This window comes from Agaricus bisporus (assembly GCF_000300575.1).
Source record: "Agaricus bisporus var. bisporus H97 unplaced genomic scaffold AGABI2scaffold_1, whole genome shotgun sequence".
NCBI classification, from domain to species: Eukaryota; Fungi; Basidiomycota; class Agaricomycetes; order Agaricales; family Agaricaceae; genus Agaricus; species Agaricus bisporus.
The window spans coordinates 3,151,526-3,177,511 of NW_006267344.1; the positions used below are offsets into that span (position 1 = coordinate 3,151,526).

At 41.8% G+C, this 25,986-nt stretch overlaps 8 protein-coding genes across 8 annotated transcripts; 5 read left to right on the top strand and 3 right to left on the bottom strand.

The window, feature by feature from the left end:
- Positions 1–234: 234 nt before the first annotated feature.
- Positions 235–1,443, top strand: AGABI2DRAFT_114670 (hypothetical protein; the record flags this gene model as incomplete). Its single annotated transcript, XM_006454844.1, has 3 exons — positions 235–662; positions 711–765; positions 1,105–1,443. The coding sequence occupies 3 exons, from the start codon at positions 235–237 to the stop codon at positions 1,441–1,443; spliced, it is 822 nt and encodes a 273-aa protein (XP_006454907.1).
- Positions 1,444–3,165: 1,722 nt separating this feature from the next.
- AGABI2DRAFT_56502 (hypothetical protein) lies at positions 3,166–3,321 on the bottom strand (the record flags this gene model as incomplete). Its single annotated transcript, XM_006454845.1, has 1 exon — positions 3,166–3,321. A coding segment is annotated over one exon (156 nt), but the record flags the coding sequence as incomplete, so codon positions are not given.
- A 63-nt stretch (positions 3,322–3,384) lies between these two features.
- Positions 3,385–3,645, bottom strand: AGABI2DRAFT_56707 (hypothetical protein; the record flags this gene model as incomplete). Its single annotated transcript, XM_006454846.1, has 1 exon — positions 3,385–3,645. A coding segment is annotated over one exon (261 nt), but the record flags the coding sequence as incomplete, so codon positions are not given.
- Positions 3,646–3,924: 279 nt separating this feature from the next.
- Positions 3,925–4,389, top strand: AGABI2DRAFT_114671 (hypothetical protein; the record flags this gene model as incomplete). Its single annotated transcript, XM_006454847.1, has 1 exon — positions 3,925–4,389. The coding sequence occupies one exon, from the start codon at positions 3,925–3,927 to the stop codon at positions 4,387–4,389; it is 465 nt and encodes a 154-aa protein (XP_006454910.1).
- A 3,190-nt stretch (positions 4,390–7,579) lies between these two features.
- AGABI2DRAFT_45720 (hypothetical protein) lies at positions 7,580–7,804 on the top strand (the record flags this gene model as incomplete). Its single annotated transcript, XM_006453696.1, has 1 exon — positions 7,580–7,804. A coding segment is annotated over one exon (225 nt), but the record flags the coding sequence as incomplete, so codon positions are not given.
- A 3,555-nt stretch (positions 7,805–11,359) lies between these two features.
- Positions 11,360–13,107, bottom strand: AGABI2DRAFT_148229 (hypothetical protein; the record flags this gene model as incomplete). The annotated part of the gene is made up of 8 exons (XM_006454848.1): positions 11,360–11,584; positions 11,641–11,737; positions 11,791–11,890; positions 11,958–12,055; positions 12,204–12,285; positions 12,310–12,432; positions 12,488–12,673; positions 12,750–13,107. The coding sequence occupies 8 exons, from the start codon at positions 13,105–13,107 to the stop codon at positions 11,360–11,362; spliced, it is 1,269 nt and encodes a 422-aa protein (XP_006454911.1).
- Positions 13,108–16,876: 3,769 nt separating this feature from the next.
- Positions 16,877–18,512, top strand: AGABI2DRAFT_140740 (hypothetical protein; the record flags this gene model as incomplete). Its single annotated transcript, XM_006454849.1, has 9 exons — positions 16,877–17,004; positions 17,054–17,106; positions 17,218–17,363; positions 17,417–17,470; positions 17,532–17,642; positions 17,711–17,812; positions 17,866–18,024; positions 18,077–18,208; positions 18,258–18,512. 9 exons carry the CDS (start codon positions 16,877–16,879, stop codon positions 18,510–18,512), a joined length of 1,140 nt encoding a protein of 379 aa, XP_006454912.1.
- A 2,638-nt stretch (positions 18,513–21,150) lies between these two features.
- On the top strand, positions 21,151–22,608 carry AGABI2DRAFT_54475 (hypothetical protein; the record flags this gene model as incomplete). The annotated part of the gene is made up of 3 exons (XM_006454850.1): positions 21,151–21,274; positions 21,347–21,713; positions 22,521–22,608. Coding segments are annotated over 3 exons (579 nt in total), but the record flags the coding sequence as incomplete, so codon positions are not given.
- Between the last annotated feature and the right edge of the window lie 3,378 nt (positions 22,609–25,986).

The window sequence follows — 25,986 nt, forward strand, 5'->3', positions numbered from 1 at the left end:
CTCAAGATAAATCCTCATAACTTATGATAATCTTGAATCTTATGACCATATTGTGACTTATGTACTTATGATTTACTTAAGTATTGCATAAGGCAGAACCTCAGATGGTGACATGCCTTATGCAAAAATGACTTATACTGACTTATAATTTTTATAAGTTTGCATAAGTCAAATTTAAGTCACTTTACCTTTTCCTGATGTAATGGGTTTAGTCAAGTCACAAAACCTATTCATATGTCTGACGAAATGACTAAAGCACTCGGTCAATGTGTTGTATCTTTTATGGCAACTCTTCCTCCCTCTTTCTGTGGTCCAATTCGAAATCCTGCCCTGAAACGAAACAGCCAATACAAAATGTTCGAATGGATGGGTCTCAGTTACTGGTATATTGTTCCTATCTGTCTTGAACTAGGGTTTAACTACAAGGTGGTTGAACACTATTCAGTGTTTGTCGAAATCGTCACATTCGCTATGTCTCTGAACCCACGAATGGAAAGCGATCTGAAGCTTCTTCAGATAAAAATCATCAATTTTTTGTTGGAGTTTGAACGAATCTACATTGGCGACGATCCCAAGAAGATCAATCCAGCATGCCTGTGCATATTTCAACTTATTCATGTTCCTATTCATATCAAATGGAATGGCTCAGTTTGGGTTGGATTGTAAGCTACAGCCGAGAGAACTATTGGTGAATTGGGTCACAAGATCAGGTCCAAAAAGGAGCCATTTGCAAACCTCAGTACCAATATTATTGATAAGGAGCAGGTTCGTATACTCGGGCTACTTTATCCTTTCCTAGAATCCAACAACCTAACAACCCCCTCGGGCCCCTCCCAACTCCGGCTAGTAGCGGACATTTCACTCCGCTTCCTAAATCAAGCTAGCTACAATCTGGTAGCAAACTACCTATCAAGTTACCTAGAAATTCAAGATGACATGCCTAGATCTATTAGTCTCCATGGAAAACTATATCTTAAAAATGGACATACTTTACGGAGCAGGGCTTATGAAACTAAAGGCAAGATATCATGAAGAAATTACCGCTGGTTTGAGGTGAGCCAGATATTCAACTCATTTTGAACTTTTTACAAGCTTGTTATTCAGGCTTTACCTACCAATCCATCCACTTTGCATGAAAATGTGGATGGTATTCCTGAGATGCAAATCTATGGAGAGGTAATAACATTTGTCCAAGTTCAATTGCAAGACAACCACTGTATACAGTTGGTGATATATAGACCTCTTATAATGGTCTCTGCAAAGCTTTGCACTCTCCGGGGAAAATGGGATGCTCAGGAACAATTTGAAATTGCACCAATAGAAGGGATTGTTGATATAGTAGGTGTTTGGGAGTCAGAATTCTCGGATTGGGTGTACATTTTACGCAAACATCCTTGGCTGGAGCAACTGAATCTGGAGGAAAAAGGACAAGAAACAGAGTAGTATATATATCTAGCATGTCTTCTATTATTTCAACGGAGTAACTAGCAATTTTGTAAAGATACTGCCCTTAAAGAGCTAAAGATGCATTATCTCTTTAGGGACTTATAATTTCACATGCAAACCTTTACTGACTTATGATTTCGTGTGCCAAAACCATTTTCGGACTTGTACTTTGAGCGGAAATGTAAATCTACGCAAGACAAAATTTACCTGAAGATGTACAGGCATTGTTCTGGCATTGTTCCGCCCTTTGTCTGGTTCTGCTCAGGCGCAGTTCAGGTATAGTTCGGGCACAGTTTGAGTACGAAATCTCAAGCTCTCGCGCAACCTCAGGGTATCAACCAACCCTAGATTGACTCACAGGCACCCTGGATCTCCCTGCATTATACCAAATTACCGGGAATTCGCATGACTTGTCATGAAAATCACTTTTTACTGAGGATCAATGGTCATGCTCGAAACAGAAGTTCAACATGTCACATGACATCATGTGACCGCTGGACTTAGGATTTTCAAGTCAAAGTTCCTCAAATCATAGGTAGGAGATATTTTCGGGTCATTTCTGCATGGACTTTAATGATCTAAAAGTGTATTCCTATATTTCCGAGGTCAGGGAGGTCGAATATTCAATTAGATTCTTTGTTGGATGAAAGCCTATTGAGATATGGCACATTTAACATATGATAAATCCAAATTTGCGCTATAGCTCCTCAAGTATTGATCAGATAATAAATATAAAACCAGATTCGAATTTCTGGACCTTGAGAACATATATTTACACTCTTAAAACATTAAAATCGGCGCAGGAACCAGTATTAAACATGACATTCTTGTCATGTTTTTCTATATCTCCATAACTGGTATGTTTTCCGACGAAAACATACATATAGACTTATGTTCTTTTAATACTTTATGATTTGTCGTGATTTTTCCAGAATTTTAAAGCTGGTAAGACAATCTCTAAAACAGATCTAATCATAATTAATCTTCATATCAACTTGAGTCTGACTTGAGCTTACTTGAGTGACAACTTGAGGCTTACTTGAGGCTTACTTGAGGCTTACTTGAAGAAACTTGAAATTTACTTGAAGCGTACTTGAGGTTTACTTGAGGCTTACTTGAAGAAACTTGAAATTTACTTGAACTTCACTTGAGGCTTACTTGAGTGACAACTTGAGATTATACTTGATGAGATTTGAAATGTACTTGCTTATACTTGAGAAAACTTGAAAATTGATAGTTTATTTCAAGCATAAATCATTCTTTCAAGAAGCTTTTCAAGTAAAATCTCTTGAATTCTTACTTGAGACATTACTTGATCATCTTGAAACTTTTTTCAAGTTGCTCTCAAGTGCTATTTTTCTCAAGTTGGTCAAGTAGAATAACTTTTTACTGATGGTATGGGCATAGTGCTTACATGGTAAATGATTGCTCACCTGAACCACTGGACGTCATTCAATGAGATTGGTCAGAGTGCTCCAATAGTGGAGCATGAGAGTCAAGTACAGGTAACCGTGCGCAGAGAGTAGTGTAATTGTTGTATGTGAGAGTTTTGAATAGATTATCTTGAACGCCAGGAAAGTCAATTGCTGGCGGAAAGTGACACATCAAATCGGTCAATTTGTCATAGGCTTGTCTAGAATACTCCAACTTAATGCGTGACACAATTTCCATGACTCGTAATCTAAGTAATTCTTTACGCAAATCTTCACTTTAGCGAACACTTATATTGTTTCTATCAAATGGTTGAATAACCATAAGACCACTTAGCGACTGTATTCTTGAAAGCATAACATATGGTGACTCAGTACCAATACATGTTGAAAGATCTACTATTACACATGGAAGTGTTTGTCCTTGGGCTTTGTGTACTGTGAGAGCAAAAGCAGGTACAAGAGGAAGTTGGCGACGCTTCATTGAACATTTGAGAGATGAAAAAGGATGAACAAAACTTACATTGACAGTGTCTTGTAAAACAGCTGCATCACCAACGTCCAAGGAAGGAAGTTGGTGGCCTGTCACATTAGGGCATTTTACAACGCATGAAATTGCCTCATGATTTCCATTTGAATTGATAATATATTGGACAGACAGTAATGAACCCATCAAACCGTTTACGATTCCTGCAGAAACGTCATAATTCAATGTGATCATTACTGGCATTCCTTCAACCAAAGGCAAACGCCCCAGTCTATGGTTGGTTTTGCTCGAAGGCAGTGACCATAAGTATTCCTGTAAATGCAAATCCTGTAAAGGTAAATCCTGCCATGTGTCAGTAGAATAAAACCATTGTAAATGTTTACCAGTTTTATGGGCATATGTAATGGCAGCCTGCTCATTCAATAGATCCTTTGTGACATTATCATTGACAAGAATAGGTGCTTGTGACCACGTATCCCAATCTGGCTGAACCAATGTTGGCAATCGCAACATAAGTAATTCATAATCGCTTTCAGAGCAAGTTCCCAGCCGAAGCCTGTTATGAATGTACATTGGTACTTCCACCATTCTAATACCCTCATCCCCGGCACTAACTATCTACCTCCGCCTCCCTGTACTGGCTGTACCTCTATCGACAATATCCTGATCGAAGCCTGGAACCACGTACTGTATATCCATGCCTACGATAATCATGGTATGTATATTGGGACTTACGAGAATGATCTAAATGAAACTTGGTTTCATGGTTGGAAAATCTATCCCAGCACTACTCACAATCTTCACTTCTCCCATCCGTATCTCGAAGCAGCTGATGCTGCCTCCCTCCTAATGCTTATTCGTTCACTAATGAACAAGGACTCATACGCCATCTACATGGGTCCAACCTTGGACATCGAATGGTCCGGAGGAGGATGGGAAATGGATCCTGACAATGAAGACTGGATCACACCTTGGAATCCAGACTGGCTCCAGAATGCTCTCCCTCCCTCATTGTCAGATTTCTAGATCATCGACCCGATCCTTGTGACAGTTATTTATAATTGAAGTTTCATTCTTTGTTTCGGTTTGAGTTTTATATCTCTGTTTCATCTAGTGTTTCATATTGTGTTTGATATCTATGTTTCGAGTTTGTTTCGTATTGCGTCTCATATTTATGTTTTACCTTGTCACGCAGTTATTGTAGATCGACTACTGTAACATCTGTTCCGTTTCAGCTATTTATATAGGTAGATAGAATGTATTTAAACCGGACTTCTGGCAGCGGATCAAAGTCAAACTTTGATCTTCTTACAGGGCATCCATATAGCTGTAATAAGCACAACCTCTATATTTAAATAATACACATGTATTATGTAAACATTATGCAAATGTTACCGTAAATTTAATTTACATAGTACATATGTAATATGTAAAACATATTTAAACTTTATGCAAACAAAAGTCTTAAATTGAGCTTTATTGCATTTTTAATTTACATATGTTTTAAATAGTACACATGTATTATTAAAATAATATTTACAGTAATGTTTGCATAAAGTTTGCATAATACATGTGTATTATTCAAATATAAAGGTTGTGAAGATCTACTCTATTATCATCCTCACATCTAAAACCTTCGTTGTCATTAGCCTTAACAGTTAAGGTTTACGTGATAAGTCTAGTTAGAGTGTTTTCTATAGTTCTGATCTCGTACAGTTCTCGAACTATAGAAGGATTAGTGCTTAGACCTCTAGTCTTGCCTACATCTAGTCGTGCCCACATCTAGGGGACCTCGTGTGCTTCTAGATAGGTATCAGGACCACTGTCAGGATCTTAAATTGATCTTTCGGCGCTCCTAATACTGAAACCGTAACAAAGCCTATCAAGCAAGCTCACAAATTGATCATTATCCCTACCTGATTGTCTCATGACTTGTTTGAGTATAACTACAGTATCCACCAATTGCCACAGCATTTGACTGTCATGATCTTTTGGCCTATCAGGTCCTGTGTTACTACTGCTAAAGAGGCGAATCTGGCCTACTGGTGATAGTTGGCAAAAATCACCTGCAAAGATAACATTGATTCTTCCAAAGTTTGAGGTTTTGCCTTTAGCCCGTATTAAGGCTTGATTTATGTCAGCCAAAAAAGAACAACCAAGCATAGACACTTCATCAATGAAAAGATAATCAACTCCTTCCCACATGGCAACTAAATCCCTATTAGAATGGGTATCATGGGTGTGCAGTTGATTGGTTCCTAAACGCAAAGCAGTATGCAACGTCATCCTATTTATATTTTGTGCAGCAACGCCAGTATAAGAGGCCATGCAAAACTGATGGGATTCATGTCTTTGTTGGAAAAATTCTTGGATTGTACTTAAGATACATGATTTTCCCGTACCTCCTTGGCCAGCAATATACATTCGCAATTGTTCTCCACAATCAGTATTACAATGTTCTGCTATGATTCTGAACGCACAAGCTTGTTCATGGTTGAGGGTGAAGTTATCTACAAGTCGATCAATATTAGTCTTTTCTTCAGATAAATTTCTACTTTCCTGGTTTATATCCTGGGCAAATGTCATTCGTAGTGGTACAGGGGTATTAAACAAAGTTGTCAAATCTGAAGCTTGAGAAACTAAGCCTACAGTAGGCTGTTCAGAACCATGTCTTTCTTCTTCTGGTTGACTAGCATGTTTTTTCCATATACTTTTTCCCTCATCATATGCTTCCTTCCATATATCCTCTAACTGTTGGTCATCAGCACGTACAGCAAAACTGGCTGAGTCGTTTAATTCTGTTGGTATTGACAATGTGACGCCCAATGGTGTTGTGTCTATGGTCGGGATGTCAACAACATCAATGATTCCACATGATTCCAACAATTTAAGACAGGCTATGGACTTGCGTAATGTGTTATCTATCCGCTCACTATGACACTTATCAATATTTTCCAAATGTTCCATTATGATCTGCTCATAATTGTCTGATCCAGTAAAGTCGTCTCTTATGCGTCTACCATCACCAGTAGAGCGAGAAGTGCTGTGGCAATATGATGACTGTAATTTTTCAAAGTGGTCGTCCCGACTATCTTTACATTCATGAAAAACCTGCATATTGTCAATGATATCTTTGACTCTGCAGCTTACTGAATTTAAAAACACGGAAAAATTTTGATACCATGACGATTCTGAACTTCTTAAATCAGAAGCATGGCGCCATGGCTTAAAAAAGATAAGCATCAACCGTGCATGCCACTGCACACTGGATTTCTGGTCTCTTCTAGGAATCGGTGGACCTGGAGGAACAAGAACTAAGCAATGTAATGATGATCAGAGAGTGATGCCATGGGTATCATATTGAGGATGGCAAGGTAAAAACCGAAATGTAGAACCTGTCTGTTGAACATTATTAATGGAAGACAAAGAATGAACACTACCAATGATTGGTGCTTGATTGGACTCTTTCCATAAACAAACCTTATTGGCAGTAGCTACAAATTCCCAAAGGGACAAGTGCTCCAGAAGTACACTTTGTAATTGATAATTAACTACTTGAGGACTATTGGCCTGTAATTGTCCTTCATAAACACTAAAACTGATCTCTGCTTCACTATCATCTTCTTCATGTGACATATTACTGTACTATTACGACCGTAAGTTCACGTTATCAAATCACGGCCTGATTTGTGAACTTATTTTGACAGCTGTTATCAAAAAAATGAGGGTGTGAACTCCCCCTCGGCAAAAACATACCCTAAAGCGGAATAAGATATCCTAAAATGGAAGGTGTGAACCCCAAACAGGAAGGTGTTATCAGCTGTAGTGGCCAGTGAACTAGGCACCGGATGACAGCTGTCAAGCTTACATAATTGACAGTGAACTTACGGTCGTAATAGTACAGTATCATTAACCTCATCAGCAATAACAACATTATTGTGAGTATCCTCATCATTTAAAGAAGAATGGGTACCGACGCACTTGGGAGAAGGCCATTCTTTATTTATTAAATTCTCAAAAGACAGCCAATAAAAATTCCTGTATGCATGACTAGTAAAATGCACTGTGAGCGCCAACGTTCCGTAAATTACATACACAGGTACCATCTTGGAACAAACACAGAAATATATTCTGTTTTAGTAAGTGACGCTTTAGTACAAAAAGATTAAATTGAACGCTCCACGAGAAATCTCAAGCAATTTGACTACAAGCTTGTCTTCCTGACAGCTGGTGGGAATTCTCGATGGAATATGTGGTTCATCTATATAATCGCACACCAATGCAACGCCTTAAGTGGAAAACTCCGTTTGAATTTTATCACGGATCTAAACCGGATATGACCAAAATCCGAACATTCGGCTGTGGTGCATACATGTACCTCCCAGATGAGATTCGCCCTAACAAGCTATCTCCGCGGTCTGAATTAATGATCTTCCTCGGCTCTGCCGGTGGAAAGAACTTTAAATTCATGAGACACTTATCTGGAAACGTGAAATTTGTGTCTCCCACAGCAATGTTTGATGAAGGCTACTTCCCAAAGTGCCTGAAATCAATACCAAATGATAAGGTTCATCGTGAAAAAGTAGAAGCACCGAGGTCGCCGTCACCTCAAGATGAAAATAACGACGAAGACTTTCCTCCTGTACCTTTAGGTTACCCTGAAGGACCTACCCGAGCTCCGGCTCCACAACAAGGTGCTAGACCTCGTTTGCCTTCACCAGGCAACAGGTCACCTCCTCCTGGAACAGAAAGAAGGACTACGGTCCGATCTGCGTCTCCATCTCCAGAAAGGTCCCCATCGCCTGAACTTCCAGAGCGACAGCGTCCCGTCAGGGATCGACGTCCTCCCCGAAGAGAAGGTAATATCTATGGTGATCGTTTGAATCCCGTAGAAGATCTCCGCCGTGACCATGAATGGGTGATTCGTCGCCTTCGTGAGCTTGACTCACAGTCACGCTCTCCTGATGAAATTGAAGTCAGAAGGAGAAACAATCCACGAAATGAGGCTTTGCCTCCCCTTGAACAACGTGTACGTGACAGGGTACCACTCGATTGGATCCGGAGAACTAGATCATGGAATCGACCTCAATGGAGAACTCCACCGGCAAACCAGCCCGGACCTTCTAATAACGTCCCACCACCAACTGAGTCAACTCCAATCAAGGAGGAGCCAGTAGAACCGAACCTCAATCTTGATAATCTCTACAATGACATTCTTGATGGATCGTGTTCTGAGGCATTGGTTCGAGAAGGAGGAGTAGGTTTAAATAACTTCCTCTTTGAGATCGCAAAAGCGATCGATACACCAACCCAATTTAGGGATTTGCAACAACTACCCGCAACTGAAAAGAAGCGTTGGTTAGATGCTTGCTTAGAGGAATTAAAAGCACTAAAGAAACATGGTGTATACGAATTAGTAGATCTCCCGAAAGGTCGTAGAGCTATTAAAAATTGTTGGGTATTTAACCAAAAGGGAGACAGCCGCTTGCGAGCCCGTCTTGTTGCAAAAGGATTTTCTCAAGTCGAAGGTATCAACTTTGATGAATTATTCTCTCCTGTTGTCCGTTATGAAACGGCTCGATTGCTCTTTGGCGTTGCTGTTCTCGAAGATTGGGATATGTTCAGTGTTGATGTCAAAACTGCATACCTATATGGAAAACTAGATGAGGAAATCTACATGCAACAACCAGAAGGTTTTAAGATCCCTGGTATGGAGAATAAAGTCTGGAGACTCCGAAGAGCATTGTACTGTTAGGGCGACTGTGACTGTGATGTCACAGGTCACACCTAAACTCAAGAACTAAAGAGTATAGTGACAAAAGTAATATTAGGCGTGAACCTAAGAGAACTCGACGGAGTCTTCTACAAGTTTCTACCTACTTTATATACCTAGACTACGGCGCACAGACCAACTACCCTAGGTAACTATTTATATATTGACATGGGAAAAGAAGCATGTATGAGAAAGTAAACTAATTATACATTTGACATGCGAAAAGAAGAGTGGAGTAAGAAGTAAGTAAACACAAGTACATTGATCATAAAATCGTCAACAACACCAAACAAACCATAAAAGTGTCCACAAGTACAAACAACTCCTAAACCGGTATTCTACTCACACAAACCATTGATGCCCGAAGTAGTTACCTAACAACGCATCACACGGACATAGTATGAAGAACCCGGATAGTTCCCAATACCGAGCCCCCCACGCTGACCACCTCTGTATTACCCACTCTTTATCCTCCTCCGCGTCCCACATTGCTAACGTCGTTCTCCCGCATTCCCTACACTGATGGCCCGATAGGCGCCAACCTACCGGCCTTGCTTCTCTCCCTATAGCCGCTGCCCTCCTCTGCCATTGTACTTGCTCCGCATGGTTCGGAGGTAGAAAAGAAAAGATAAGATCGATAAGCTCAATTGGTAGATCTGTAATTTGTGCCATTTTAGCAGTATGCCGATAGTTTAGCCTCCGTCAAACTGTAGCAGCAGAGGGAAATTATTATGTAATAAAATATGTGACAGATGTGACAGTGTGACGCCGTGACATTCTGGCAAGGTTCTAACATGTACGGCCTTAAGCAAGCCGGACTAAGCTGGTGGAAAGAGCTCACCGCTAGTATGACCGAGATCGGTTTTGTCCAATGTAAGTCCGATGCCGGAGTCTATTATTATCGACACCCCAAAACACATGAACTTGTAGTAGCGATTGTTTATGTGGATGATGTCGGCTTTATGGGAAAACGAGATTCCCAGCTCCTCAAAGAGTTGAAGCAAAAGTTCTCGACCAAATGGGAATGTCGCAACCAAGGTGAATTGACTGAATTCCTCGGAATGGAAGTCTCCCACGATCGAAAGAAGAAAAGAGTGTTTGTTCAACAACACAAGTACCTTCAAAAAGTACTTGATCGATTTCATATTAAAAATGGATCGGAAGACACTCCGTTGCCAAAAGGCTTCGTATTCAATCCTTCAGACAAAGTACCAGATGCCAAATTCAGACAGAAATACCAACAACTTGTCGGATCATTGATGTACCTGATGATTGGATCTAGACCTGACATCGCTTATGCAGTTGTCAAACTTTCTCAACAAATGGTCAATCCATCAAAAGCACACTATTCCGCCGGCATTCATTTACTACAATACCTTACAGATCAAAGAAATTGGTTCTTGAGTTCTGCGGGGACTCGAATCAAGCAATTGTTGCTTTTTCTGACTCTGATTGGGCCTCCAGCATTGATGACTGAAAATCAATCACTGGAAACTTCTGCACCCTCGCCAATGGTCCTGTATCTTGGCTGAGTTGCAAACAAAAGACAGTCGCTCTCTCGTCGACAGAAGCCGAATATATGGCTCTCTCCGATTGTAGCCGTCAATTAATTTGGATGTCCCAACTTCTTCGTGAAATTGGTTTTGATATCCCTATACCCCTCCTTTATGGAGATAACGTCGGAAGCCTATTCTGGGCATCTAATGAAGTTCAAGAAAAATGCTCGAAGCACATTGATATTCGTTATCATTATCTTCGCAAAGTGATTGAACAAAAGCGGATCATTATTGATTGGGTAGATGGCTCTAACAATCCTGCTGATATTCTCACGAAAAACTTGGACAAAATAAAATTCCAAAAATATATTCCTACGCTTGGACTTTTGGAACAGTAATTCGCTCAAGAAGGAGTGTTGAAACATGTCGAGTTAATCTCCATGTTAATATGACCGATTACTGTTTCACATTATGATGTTTCATTGCCTTGTGCTAAACTCCTGTTAACGCAGTCGAGTCATGGCATCCACATGCCTCTCCTATTCTCGCACGGACCATTACTATATGTATAAATACTATGTAGTTCCGTCCAATATGATTATCACTTCTAGCTCTCTCTTGAAGCTTCTACAAGCTTCTATATCACTCTACTAAATACTCGTACAAGTCCTCAAGCTACTATACGTAACATGTAAGTCCTCTGCACTAAGCTTGCTGCTTAGATCTGTCAAGGATCCCGCTCTGCAGGCGGTCTTTCCAACACCTTGGGACGGACGCCAGTCTCTTGAAATATTTCATGTGACTGATGAAAGGAGTTGAGCTCCTCCTCGAGTTGATCCAATAAGCGTAGCGAGAAACAAGGTTGACGTGCTATGTAACAAAATTCCAAAAAGCTTGCAAGAGCCCAAAGCATCTCTGATAGAACATACCCCACTAGTGCAGGGAGATATACCTATATCATCTTCATGTCTCAGTGATAGAACATGATAGCTGGCTGTAAATCGTTACCTTCATAAGTGCTTTCGAGTCATCCCCAGTCCACTGTTTGAACCGACGCCCTTCAGGAAACCTGCAAAGGCCTGGAAATGCAGGAGCTGCAGCAATCCTATACTACCTGGTCAGTTCCCTGGCTATTAAGATTACCCTTCAAAAATGTACCGTCGATCAATGTCATCCATAATTGTGGCTGCCTTCACCTTTCCTTCTTGTATCTCTAGATATTCACCCACCCACGTTACAAGGTGGTCTTTGAAAGACCCTTAATAATCTGATGCAACGAATCCGGTGACAATATGGCGTAGATATCAGCGCGAGGGAAATCTGACGTGAAGGGCTGACATTTCCCTGATTAGTGGCTAAAATTTGAGAGCAGGAACTGATGACACTCACTACAATCTTGCTGTCTATTCCATAATCATCCAGTCTCATCAAAAAATAATTGTGTCAATAGATCTGTGTGATTGCGCTCCCGAGGTAGAGCCGGGGGACTGACATCGAGATTATCAGGAAATGCGGTACACCTTAGCAGCAGATGTAAGTCAATTGGTATGATTATGATTGAACACACCTACTTAGCACACCATCCCTGCACTATTCCTGCGAGAACTACCTGTTCAGGGTAATCACCAATAAACGCAGCGAAATCATATATCACTCAACGAAATTGGGAATCAGGACATCGTCGAATGACTGGTTTTGACATTGCAGGTTTGAGAGAAGAAAAAACAGTGGATAAGGCTTGGTGAAAAAGTTGCTTCTTGAACGTGCGAAATTCTGGGTCTTTGTTGTCTTTGCGGTCATCTGGATAACCCTGATTAGTGGATGACTTTGTCACCTGTGCAACATAGTGACTCACTTTTGGGTATTGGAAAAAAAATAAATGGAATGACGCTGTTCTGATGAGCACGTTGGACATTGTTATGCAAGTTACCGATAGATATGTATCCTGGGTGGTACTCCACATGGCCAGTTGCCACTGATACCGTTGTTTTATCTGTGCCACAGATAAGGGGGCAATACATAGCACCAGCCGTCAAGGGGTCTTCAGTGTAGATTTTACTCTACCCATAGACATTAGTGTCATTAGAATCGACTCAATTAACAACTCACCGACTGACGCCAGGCATAATTACCTGACATTACACCACTCCACACCCGCTCACCATTCATATCAAGGTCTATATATGGTGCATAGTCGAATTCACCATTGAAATCGGGATTCTCCAGCATTTGCTTCAATACAACGTCAGGGTCTCTGTACCAGATGTCATACAACTTCTTCTTCCAACTCGGCGCATTTTCGGCTTGTTCGTGGGGAATCACAGCTTGGAGATGAAGCCATGGTGCATCTCCAAGCTGAATGGAATCGATAGTCTCGTACATCTGGCTTGCTGAAGCAAAGGGTCCTACATCTCCATAATGTTGTAGAAGATCGTCGTGGATAGCGCAGAGCTCATTGATGTTTTCAACGGACATTTCAACACATCAAAATAAGAGATCGGCAAGCTGGAACTCAGCACTGCTGCGGAATGGTGACCAGTTGTCCAGCAAGCCGGAGCCTGACACTGAACTAACCGAGTCATTGACTAGTAACGAAGCTCCGGTAGAAGTGCATGGTAGCCCTGAAAGACCTCAGGTTAGAAACCAATCTATGCAGGATGAGATGTACAAATGTACCGTTCAGATGAGGGTGTATGGTTTGCTTCAAGTGGTTTTTGTTAGGGGACACCGGCGGTGGTCCTGGGCTCGAGGGAGTTGAAGCAGTATACTGTACTGTGGAACTTCTGAATACTCAATGGCCGTAGAGCTTGTATCATCTTCTACCTCACCGAACACGGGAGGGTTTGTTGTGAGTATGTGACGATTGTCCATTTCTATGTGATTTGCACAAGTATGCTTGTCGCGTACATGCTTTGTAAGTCCTCCCTGGCTTCAACATACTTTGGGGCAGCCAGGAAACAGACAATGCAAGCGGGGGATTGATTTTCGATGGGAATGTGGATGCATGAACGAATATGCAATCAAAACTGGTGCCAAAGTTCCCTCAGCGGACGGAACCGGGATCTGAATATATAAAATATATACTTTAATCTTGTTTCACTTTGATCTCCTATGGCTAGTCGCCCCAATACTCGCCCCACAAACAAGCAGCAGCATCCTGGAAGCAACCACACATGATATGACATAAAATGTTGACGTGCCACTCAAATTGCTACGGATAATATTGCACAAGCTGACAGCCGCCTTCAAGCTTTACGTGACACGACTGATAAACGGCATAAGCGTGTCCAGGAGACAGCAGAATATGAAGCAGAGTTCATGGAGCGAATCGAACATCAGAAAGCCCATGCTGCTTGGCCCGACTTGGAACCTGCAGCCAATATGTCGATGCGAAGTACACCCAAATTGACTATAACAATTAGAAACGTGAATCCCAGGCGGAGCCTTGAGACAAAATAGTGACTAACATAAGATAAGCCATCAGGCAAGACTGCCGAAGCTGGCAGATTCCATGCCAATGATTCTTCGAACAGCGTAAACTCTGGACAGCAAGCGCTCGCTGAGGATTCAACTCATAGTCCTACATCAGGAAAAATGTTTTTTTCTTAATTGTTCTTAATGACAGTTTAAGAAACAATTAAGAACAGGGACCTGTCTGAATCTTCTTAATAATACTTAGGCTTGTATGTCTTGAGGTTCCTGGAAATGACTTAAAAGTTACTTAAACTGTACTTAGTTGATGTCTTTCTCATAGACATCAAAATGTTGACATACAGATAGATTAGTAAAAAGTCATATTAAAGTCACACAAGTACATATTTAAGACACTCAAGGTCAACTAAGACAATAATAAGAGGCTCAAGAATGAATAAGTCAACAAAGTGATTATATTAGCATAGTAAATATAATACATTGGATACAATCTATACAAAAGGATGAGATGGGAAGATGAGGGAGTGATGATGAGAAAATGAATAGTCTACAAGAAACAAATGAGTATGAAAACATACAGAGATAGAGAGCACTCACCATTAACCAAAGAATCCCCAAAATCCTTCCAAATATCCCCTCAAATATCCCCCCAAGTATCCCCTCAAACATCCCCCCAAGTATCCCCTCAAATAAGCCTCCAAATCCCCCCAAAAAAGCATCCAAAATAGGCAAAAAAGCGTCCTAAACCAGCTTAGAATCAGCTGGGGGAGAGGTAGGAAGGTGAAGAGGATGTTACTTACCATATTACAGGCCTGGAGGGCAAGAAAGGGGGAGGGGGAGGATGGGGAGGGGAAGAATGATGGTGGTGATGAAGAAGAATCAACGTTGTGCTCGAAACAGAAGTTCAACATGTCACATGACATCATGTGACTGCTGGACTTGGGATTTTCGAGTCAAAGTTCCTCAAAACATAGGTAGGAGATATTTCGGGTCATTTCTGCATGGATTTTAATAATCTAAAAGTATACTCCTATGGATTCGAGGTTGGGGAGTTCGAATATCTAATTAGATTCTTTGTTGGATGTGATTCCAATGAGATATGGCACATTTAACATATGATAAACACAAAATTGCGCTATAGCTCCTCAAATATTGATCGGATAATAAGTCTAAAACCAGATTCGGATTCCTGGACCTTGAATACATATATTTGCACTCTTAAAACATGAAAATCGGCGCAGAAACCAGTATAAAACATGACATTCTTGTCATGTTTTTCTATATCTCCAAAACTGGTATGTTTTCCGACAAAGACATACATATAAACTTATGTTCTTTTAATATTTTATGATTTGTCGTGACTTTTCCAGAATTTTCCGGTTGGTAGAGCAGGCTCTACGACGAGTCTATCTGCAGTTGACAATGACCCTCCCCATGATGGAATCTTGATATCTCCATAACGGGTATGTTTTCGACAAAAACATACATATAAACTTATGTTTTTTTAATATTCTAAGATTTGTCACGATTTTGCCGGAATTTTACAAGCAGTAGAACAGAGCATACAACATAATGTCTCTTTAAACATGTTTTATAGTGAACATAAAATTGTTTACACTCGAAAAAGTTGATGATCTTGATTCACTTTAAGCTTCTGTTGAAAAAGTCTAACTCTTTTAAACATTCCTTGATCCTTGGTTGTCTTTTTTTCTCCTTAAGCTAAGTATATAATGTTTGTTGAGAAGGTCAAGTCTTTTTAGTGTTCTTTGGTTCTTGGTTTTCTTATTTTTATCTTTGAGCTGAATTTCTAAGAAACATTTAAGTAACCAGGATATTCTTGGACTTCTGAACCTTCTTTATGTTCTTAGCTTGTCATTAAGAGACTTGAAGTAGCTCTAAGTGCAATTAAGAAAAATGCATTTTTCCTGATGACTAGGGCAGGTAGTACCGAATTCGGTGACGGTTCAGAAATTGAATCTGATTCCGCTCCGCCAACACTGAACTTTGACGAGAGAAGAGACCAAGAAAGTGAGGAGGGGATATATCACCTGGACTCGGGTTCAGAGTGGAATAGTGAAGAGTCGGATGCAGACAAGCATATCAACCATCTTGTAATCCAGAAAAAGGTTAGCCAACGGAGCCACAGGCATATTAACCCTCACTAACTCTTCCATAGGAGAAACGTGGTGGTCTACGCGAGTCTGTACAGTCAAAAATCAGTCAAATCAGAAATAAACGACTTCTGTTATGATTGTGGAATAAATCCGAGTATTCTAAATCTTATCTGATCTTATCTAATCCTTATCTGATGCGGACCTTATCCGTTCTATTCCTATCATCAGGATACGTCATTCTATTTCTATCTTGCTTTCTCTTTGATGTTACCTTGTTTATCTTTCCCTTCTCATGATCATTCTTATTGTTTCCATGATTGATCTTTCATGTTACCTGTTATATCTTTTTGTTCTCATGATCAATCTTCTATTCTCATGATTGATCATCTTCCTTCCTAGTTTATACTTTCCTTCCCACTGATTACTCATCTACCTCGGTCATAGTTACTCAGCCCGTTCTATAGTTAGTTACCTCGGGTAGATAGTCTTAGTATAAGTAAGCGTAGATACTCTCTGTATTTCCCTACACTTTACCAACTTGCTTTTCCCTTACTCGCTCTCAAGTCTTTGCCTTTCATTGCAACCTGAGTTTCGCCTTAAGGTCGTAACAACTTTGTAGTGATAAAAGCCGTACCGAGTCTCCAAGCCCATGGGATGTAGAAAATCCAGCTCACAAATCCGGAGGCATCACCAGTAACATGAAGAAACGTAAAGCTAGTGAAGACCTGCATGAAGGTCCCTCTGATGTCGACGTGATCGAGGCTTTGGAGATTACTAGACCACCTGAAGTCAGTGAACAGAGCAAAACCTATACCAAAACGGCTGAGTAAGTACAGTTTTCTGAGTCGCTCCTGATTTGTGCTGACTATTGACAGGCAAGCTTCCAAACAGTCAAAGGTTGCTGGTGCCTTGGGTGGCTTGAAAGCAGGTTGGAAGACCTTGAAGACGGTCAATCTGGGGTCCAAGAAGCCAGATCAGTGATATGACCAAATTCTCTCATGTACCCTGCTAACGCGACATGTGGGCATGTTTGGGTCAGGTGACCCTTTGTTGAAGTTGAGTCAGGAGGTGTCTCGGACTTCCACTCCCTTCCACCATGCCTTGGAATCTGCTGCCCCAATCCCCCTTGATCCTGAGCCTGCTCAGGCTCTTCTTGTGTCAGTGAAAGCACGGACAACGCATCAGGTGAGTATAAGGCTACTGAACACTCCTTTTCAATACTCATTGAGTTTCTCAAGATGGGGATTGCCATTCAAGCCGCCACCGACTTGCCACCAGCAGCTAAACAGCAGGTGAGTCTTCCTCTCCCATCACCATGATTCAACGACACTGAAACTATACATGTCATCAAAGTTCAGCCCCTCAACCATCGCCCATCAAGATCAGGAATGGTGGCTACTAAGGCAATCACATACACGAAGCATGATTTACCATTTCCGTGTGAGCACACAGCAAAACTGGTCAGTAAGTGGTCTCGAACGTACATGGCCTGTCTATTCGACTGGGTAGCTACTCTCAATAATCCCTGGCAGGCCAACAGCCATCCAGATTTTTTGCCCATGGTGAAGGCCACCTGGGATTTCATCTTTCCTGGGCTCGGTGACAATGTGAATCATCCAGCCATAGAATTTCTGGTATGTTTTCTGTGTATGATGACTACTAATGCTAACATGATTGAGTCTTCCAGGCCAGCAGTGGTATACGCTCATGGCGGAGCAAGATTGGCTCTAACACGCTGGCCATTGTGGATGCCCTTTTCAAGGACAAATATTCAGAGGTTGTACGAGCCGAAGTAAGGGATTATTTACCTGCCCTGTGTTTTTTATGGAAGAATCCCGAAGCGCCGGTATGTGATTTTTTTTTGCAAGTGACTTCGCTAATTGGAAATACACTTAAAGAATGGGGAACGAGAAGGTTGGCTGTCAGATCTCTTTCTCAAAGCGTTCGTCTACCATGTGCATTACATGTTGAAAGCAGTAGGAGATCCCCATGGCTATCCAGTGGGGGCGGTGGCATTAACTGCGGCAGCGGTGAGTTTTTGGTTGGTTCATAGCGCCGTGATCCGCATATCCCTTGTAGATTGAACGCAGCCTCAACATATGGAAGCTTGGCACCCGAGATACTACACCGGGTGAATTTAATCAGCAAGACTGGGGATCAGTCACCCGGCACTATGCCCTCTCGACCTCTCAGCTAGCCGAAACAAAGTGGGAAAAGATTCTGAAGGCAACAGTTGCCCTGATTCCTCCAAGCAAAGCCAACAGTATGGTAGCGCGGGAGGATCTGGAAGCTGAGCTTTTCCCAGCGGATGAACGGGCCTGCGTAGTCGACTAAATAGTATCGAAACGTTGTTGATTTCATGCTGTATACAGTTCAAAGTAGAATTCATTGCTTTTTGGATTCAAAATACCCTGTGTAGAAAGAGCCAATGGTGGCCCGGGCGTGTAGGAATCTTGGTGATCACTTGTGAGGGGAGGTGCGACTCGTTGTGAATGAGTTGTGAACGTGTGTACCAATACAAAACAACTGGTGCGGCACTGATCCGCGCTGTGAAAATATGTAGATATATTTGTCCGGTCACAACAATTTGTAACTCTGTGACACGTGTGATTGATGTGGTGGCACACGTGTCACAGCTTTGATGTTTTGCTGATGCAGGGAGTTGGAAGTAGATAAGATTTTATTTTGTCGACTTGGCCTGTTAATGGAGCGGTGAGATGCTATGGAGTAGATATGTATTAGAATAATGAAAGGGGAACGAGATGACCAAAAAAGACTAAGATGAGATCAACTCAACTCAGTGATGACAAGATGTGTTAGTCACTGATACTCACTATCTACAGTATATTCACCTAAGATGAGATCAAATGCATCAGTAAAAAGTCATGCTACTTGAGCAACTTGAGAAAATAGCACTTGAAAGTAAGGTAAGAAAGAGCTCAGTGACAACAAAGTAATGCTGATCACTAGTTATAGTATTCACCTAAGGTAAGAACATCAGGAAAAATGCATTCTTCTTAATTGCACTTAGAGCTACTTCAAGTCTCTTAATGACAAGCTAAGAACATAAAGAAGGTTCAGAAGTCCAAGAATATCCTGGTTACTTAAATGTTTCTTAGAAATTCAGCTCAAAGATAAAGATAAGAAAACCAAGAACCAAAGAACACTAAAAAGACTTGACCTTCATCAGGAAAAGGTAAAGTGACTTAAATTTGACTTATGCAAACTTATAAAAATCATAAGTCAGTATAAGTCATTTTTGCATAAGGCATGTCACCGTCTAAGGTTCTGACTTATGCAATACTTAAGTAAATCATAAGTACATAAGTCACAATATGGTCATAAGATTCAAGATTATCATAAGTCATGAGAATTTATCTTAAGTTGCATAAGTAAGTACTTAAGACAGTAAGAAGATGTAAGAGAGTATAAGCTCAATCATAAGGAACATCATAATGCATAAGGAACAAAGAATTATATTCATATAGTAAATACAATACATCATATATAATACAGACTTCCTAAAGAGGAAATAGACCCTGAAAAAAGCGGACAAGAGGGATATGACAGCAGCCAGGGGAGTAGAAATGGAAAATGGGGGGAAAATGATGAGAAATGAGATTCTATAAGTAACAAATGAGTATGAAAAGATGAAGAGTCAAAAAGCACTCACCAAAGACTAGAGATCCCCCCAAAATTCATCCACATATCATCCTTACATCTCCTTGGGGGGGGGAGAGGATGGGGAGGGGAGGGGAGGAATGATGGTGGTGATGAGGAAGGATCAACGTTGTGCTCGAAACAGAAGTTCAACATGTCACATGACCATCATGTGACTGCTGGACTTTGGGATTTTTGAGTCGAAGTTCCTCAAATCATAGGTAGGAGATATTTTGGGGTCATTTCTGCATGGAAGAACAAGACATACAGCATAATGTTCTTATAATGCTATGATGCTTGCCTTGTTATCTGACTAATTCACTTATGAGATCCAGTTTGACTTGTCAGTAACCTTATGATTTTGTCTGACTTGTGGTTTAACCTTTGGTCTGACTTATGAAATGTCCTGTGCTTATGCTATTTTTGTATAACTTGTTATCCAGCTTATAAATTTATGATAGACTTATGAACTAATGTGTGACTTATATGTAAACTTCTTGTCTGGCTTATGAAAAATTATGAATTTATGCTATTTTGGAGACTTATGTGCCTTAAGTTGGTCTTTATAAGGCAAGCATAAGGCAACTTTTTCATAAGTTCGCATAAGTTGTGTGACTTTTTGCTGATGTTCTCAACAAACATTATATACTTAGCTTAAGGAGAAAAAAAGACAACCAAGGATCAAGGAATATTTAAAAGAGTTAGACTTTTTCAACAGAAGCTTAAGGGCCTGTTCGGACGTCACGGTTTCGAACCCGCAGTCTGGCAAATTTGTCTCCCACGGTTTCAAAAATGCGTGGCCCTGAAACCAACAGGGGTCGAGCATTCGGTAATATTTGAGCAATCCCGAAACCGCTGTCACAATATGCCTCATAGGGGTTCAGCGCGTCGCGATCGAGTTTGTTGAATATTTTGCAACATGTTCAAACAATAGGCAGTATTTAACGTTGAAACTTCACGATTATGTATATATCTACTACAGTCTACTCTTGTTAGATGAACAAACTCGCGGTGATGCGAGCGTGGCAGTGCGAGAATGACGAATGAAGAAAATTTCTTTTTATATTCATTGTCTCATGTATTATACAAGTGTCGTATGCCTTTGTAGCACCTCAGCTCTCATCATCGAGGCTGAGGTGAGCCGTCTAGTTTTACTCTCTCTTCCTAAGCTAATTGTACTTGTAGCTACGTTGTAAATCTTTCAGGTTATGGGCCCCGCCCCATTGTGAGACACTAAACTCGAGAGTGTTGCAAGTGAAAGAAATATAACATGTCAAGTACAACAGCTATAAACGATGTGCTCCCGCCTACAGTGCCTGCATTGGAGGTTTCCGGATCGAACTGGGCGATTTTCGAGTTGCGATTTCGGATGGTAATCCAAGGGAAGGGCCTGTGGGGTCATTTTGACGGGACAGTTCCTCGTCCCACACCACCGCGTGCTACTACTCCAGTGACACGTCCCTCTACTCCAGTTCCACCTACTTCTTCCACTGCGACTGCAGCACAAGTAGCTTTACCTTCGACACCAGCTCCTACAACGGCCGATCTTGACGCCTGGGATCGAAACAAAAACATATCCCTCTCGCTCTTGGCCCAGCGTATTCCCGACTCTACACTTGTTGTCGTTTCAACCCAACCTACAGTTAGAGCAATGTGGATGAAGATAGTACAAGAATATACGTACAAAAGTGCCTTTTCGCAGGCAAACCTTTGTCAAGACTTCATGTCTTCGCGTTGCCCAATCGGTGGAGATGTACGCTTGTTCTTGAATGACTTGCGAGCTAAGAAAGCAGAATTGTTAGCCATCGGTGTTCATATTACAGATGATGAATACCGAAGTGCGATTATCCAATCATTACCTCGCTGGTTGTCAACGTACGCTTCGAATCAACTTTCGGCAGCTCGTCTTCACACCTCCCTTCATAACACAATTGATCCCGATCTCTTGATTGTCATGATCTGTGACGAATGGGACCGTACCCGTCGCTTCGCTAAGAAGAGTCAGAAGACTGAAGGGAATGATGCTCTGGGTGTAGAAACAGAAGACAAGAAAAAGGGAAAAGGAAAGGATAAAGCTAAAGGAAAGGAGAAGAAAAAGGGACCATGTTGGATTTGTGAAGGAGATCACTGGAAGAGAGATTGCCCAAAGCGGAAGAAAGAGGAGGAAAACAAAGAGAAGGAGAAGTCAAAACCCAGTGCTAATGCCGTAGCTGAAGACGATGATGACTCGTTGACGGTGGATATTGAGGAGGTAGGGAAGGTTTCTGAGATGACGGAACAAGTTGAGGTTTTTGACTCAGGGTCTTCTCGGCACATCACTCCCTATCGTAATTCATTCACCACTTTCGAGTCTATTACGCCTCGCACTCTTCGAGCAGCCAACCAACAACAATTCAGCGCAGTTGGCAAAGGCGAAGTAAACGTTGACGTACCAAATGGTGACTTTGTATCCCAAATTCGTCTCAAAGAGGTGTTGTACACACCTAAGGCCAGCTACACTTTGATTTCAATTGGCCGATTGGACGACGAAGGCTTTACGACTACATTCCGTGATGGGAAATGTATTATCCGAAACTCGGAGGGTGTTCGTATCGCTGAAATCCCTAGAAATGATAAGGGATTATACAAGTTAATCAAAGGCAATGGTGACGAAGTCAATATCGTGACGGAATCACTTACAAGGGATGCTCTTCACCGTCGTCTGGGTCATATTTCACCTATCGCCGCTGAGAAACTCGTTAATGACGAACTCATCACTGGTATAAAGCTCATTGAAGGGAAACCAGATGTTTCTTGTGATTCATGCGCATATGCAAAGGCTACGAGGCAACCAATCGCTAAAGTTCGAGAGGGTGAGAGGGCAACTCGAGTAGGAGAGGAGATCCATACAGATGTGTGGGGGCCAGCCAGAGTTGCTACCAAAAAGGGACGACGTTATTATGTCACTTTTACGGACGACTATTCGAGATGGACTCACATCGAGTTCTTGACGAACAAATCCGATGTCTTCGATGCATATAAATGTTTTGAAGCATGGTGCGAAACTCAATTTGATGTTCGTATCAAGGTTCTGCACTCGGATCGGGGAGGGGAGTATACGTCTGAAGAATTTCAGCGTTATCTCAAATCTCGTGGTACGGAAATAAAACTTACCGTTCATGACACCCCTCAACATAATGGAGTCGCGGAACGTCGAAATCGTACAATCGCTTGAACGTGTTCGAGCATTACTTCATGCTAGTCGTCTACCCAAAACCTTCTGGGCAGAGGCCGCGCTACATGTCATGTGGCTGATGAACAGATCGGGTACTAAAGCAGTAAAAGGCAAAACTCCTTTCGAAGCCCTCTATGGTCGTAAGCCAAATCTACGGAATGTTCGTGAGTGGGGTGACGAAGTGTGGGCTCATCAAGGAGGTGGAGATAAGCTAGGAGCTCGAGCGAAGAAGGGGAAATGGCTGGGATATGATTGGGAAAGTAATGGGTCACGGATCTTGTTTCCAGATACTGGAACGGTAAAGATTGAGCGAAATTTTCGCTTTATCAATGGAGTTACTGACCTAGACGTTGAGGGGGAGCATACACCTATCCCTCAGACATCCCAAATCACTCCACCATCCAACCCCAGTCCTCCAAATACTCCCGAAGTTGCTACTACACCGAAATCACCGAGTGTTGGAACTCATACACCCCAAGAAGTATCACCAAACACCCAGACACCTCCAGAAATGCCAGATATCAAAGAGAAATCGCTTGAGGATCCTCCTATTCGCCGTTCACAAAGGATTAGGAACCCTAGTCGCAAGGCCCAAGATATTCTAGAGGGAAAAGCTGTAACAGTGGCTGAGGAGACAGATTGGGAAGATGTACATGCCTTATCAACGGAAATGGATGAGATGGAGTCCCTTGAACCTAAATCATGGCAAGAGGCAATGAGAAGGCCTGATTCGACGTTGTGGAAGAAAGCTATGGAGGATGAGCTGGCAATGCTGAAGGCATCACGCACGTGGGAACTCGTTGATCCCCCATCAAAAGTCAACATTGTAGGCTCGAAATGGGTTTTCAAGTGCAAAAAGGATGCAACTGGCAATATAGTTCATTATAAGGCTCGTCTAGTTGCTCAAGGATACTCTCAAGTTCCTGGTGTCGACTATTTTGACACTTTTGCACCAGTAGCCCGGCTTTCTTCTATCCGAACTGTTCTCGCAATTGCCGCTGCTCGTGATCTCGAAATCCATCAGATTGATATCAAAGGAGCCTACCTTAACGGGAAGTTGAACTCTGATGAAGTAATCTACATGCGTCAACCCCCTGGTTTCATGGATATAACTCATCCTAGTTATGTCTGTCGATTGAATAAGACTCTCTATGGTCTTAAGCAATCTGGGAGGCGGTGGTATCAACGTCTATGTGAAATTCTCATGGATAACTCGGGTTTCTCGCGCTGTGACGTTGATCATGGAGTCTTCTTCAAGGCTGACGAAAAAGGGCTCATCATTATTCTCGTTCATGTTGATGACTGTACGTTGGTTGCACCGGAATTTAAGCTGATTAGTGTTAGGGCGACTGTGACTGAGATGTCACAGGTCACACCTGAACTTAAGAACTAAGGAGTAAGTGACAAAAGTTTTATTAGGCGTGAACCTAAGAGAACTCGACGGAGTCTTCTACAAGTTTCTACCTACTTTATATACCTAGACTATGGCGCACAGACCAACTACCCTAGGTAACTATTTATATATTGACACGAGAAAAGAAGCAACGTATGTGAAAATAAACTAATTATACATTTGACATGAGAAAAGAAGAGTGGAGTAAGAAGAAAGTAAACAAGAACAACTTTGATCATAAAAACGTCAACAAGTCCAAACAAACCATAAAAGTGTCCACAAGTACAAACAACTATCTAAGGACGTAACCTTTCGTACCAGTCCCTGCCGAAGTATGTTGCCATTACTTCTCCACACGGGCACATCGTAAAGAACCGGACCGGTTCCCAACGACGGAAGTCCGGGTTATTCCATCGCTGCAACATCCAGGGTCTCTCCAATACTTCGTCCCACATTATCAACGTCACTCTTCCACACACTACGCACCTACGATCCTCTAACCTCCATCCGTCTGGTCGGGGTTCTCTTCCGATAGCCGCCGCCGCCCTTCTCCACTGTACCTGCTCCGCATGGTTCGGAGGCAAGAAAGAAAAGATAAGATCAATGAGTTCAATTGGTAAGTCTGTAGCTTGCGCCATTTAGCAGTATGCCGATAGTTTAGCCTCCGTCGAACTGTAGCAGCAGAGGGAAATTATTATGTAATAAAAAGTGTGACAGATGTGACAGCGTGACGCCGTGACATTCTGGCAAAGTTCTAACAATTAGCTGGGTAAAAGAGAGGATGAATGAGTTTGTTGAAGTTACTGATCTCGGAGAAATTCACTGGTTATTAGGAATTGAGGTCAAGAGGAACCGAGAAGAGGGGAAACTAATGTTATCTCAACGTTCCTACATCAACTCATCCCTGCGTCATTTCGGCTTTGAAGACGCTAAGCCCAGCAGCATTCCGATGGACCCTTCTATCCATCTTTCCACCGACCAATCCCCAAAATCGACTACAGAGGTTGCTCGTATGCAACAAATTCCTTACCGGGAAGCAGTCGGCACTCTAATGTATGCTGCCATTGGGACCCGACCAGACATAGCGTTCGCAGTTCAAGCTTTGTCGAAATTTTCCAAGGACCCGGGTGAAGCACATTGGGAAGCAGTTAAACGGGTATTCAGGTATTTGAAGAGTACTCAAAATTTATGGTTGACATTCGGGGACCAGGGAGATGCTTTAAAGGGTTATGCCGATGCTGATGGTAATATGTCAGAGGACCGTCGAGCTGTTTCTGGCTTTGCGTTCATCATTAATGGTGGCGCAGTTTCGTGGAGTGCAAAGCGACAAGAGATCGTCACGTTGTCTACAACCGAGTCCGAATACGTAGCTGCAACTCATGCTACGAAATCTCATCTCACAAATATTCGACACAGTTTTAACGACTACTCCACTCTTTTCCGACAACAAGTCAGCCATAGCGCTTACCACGGACCACAAATATCATGGTCGTACAAAGCACATCGATATTCGCTATCATTTTATTCGCTGGGTAGTCGAA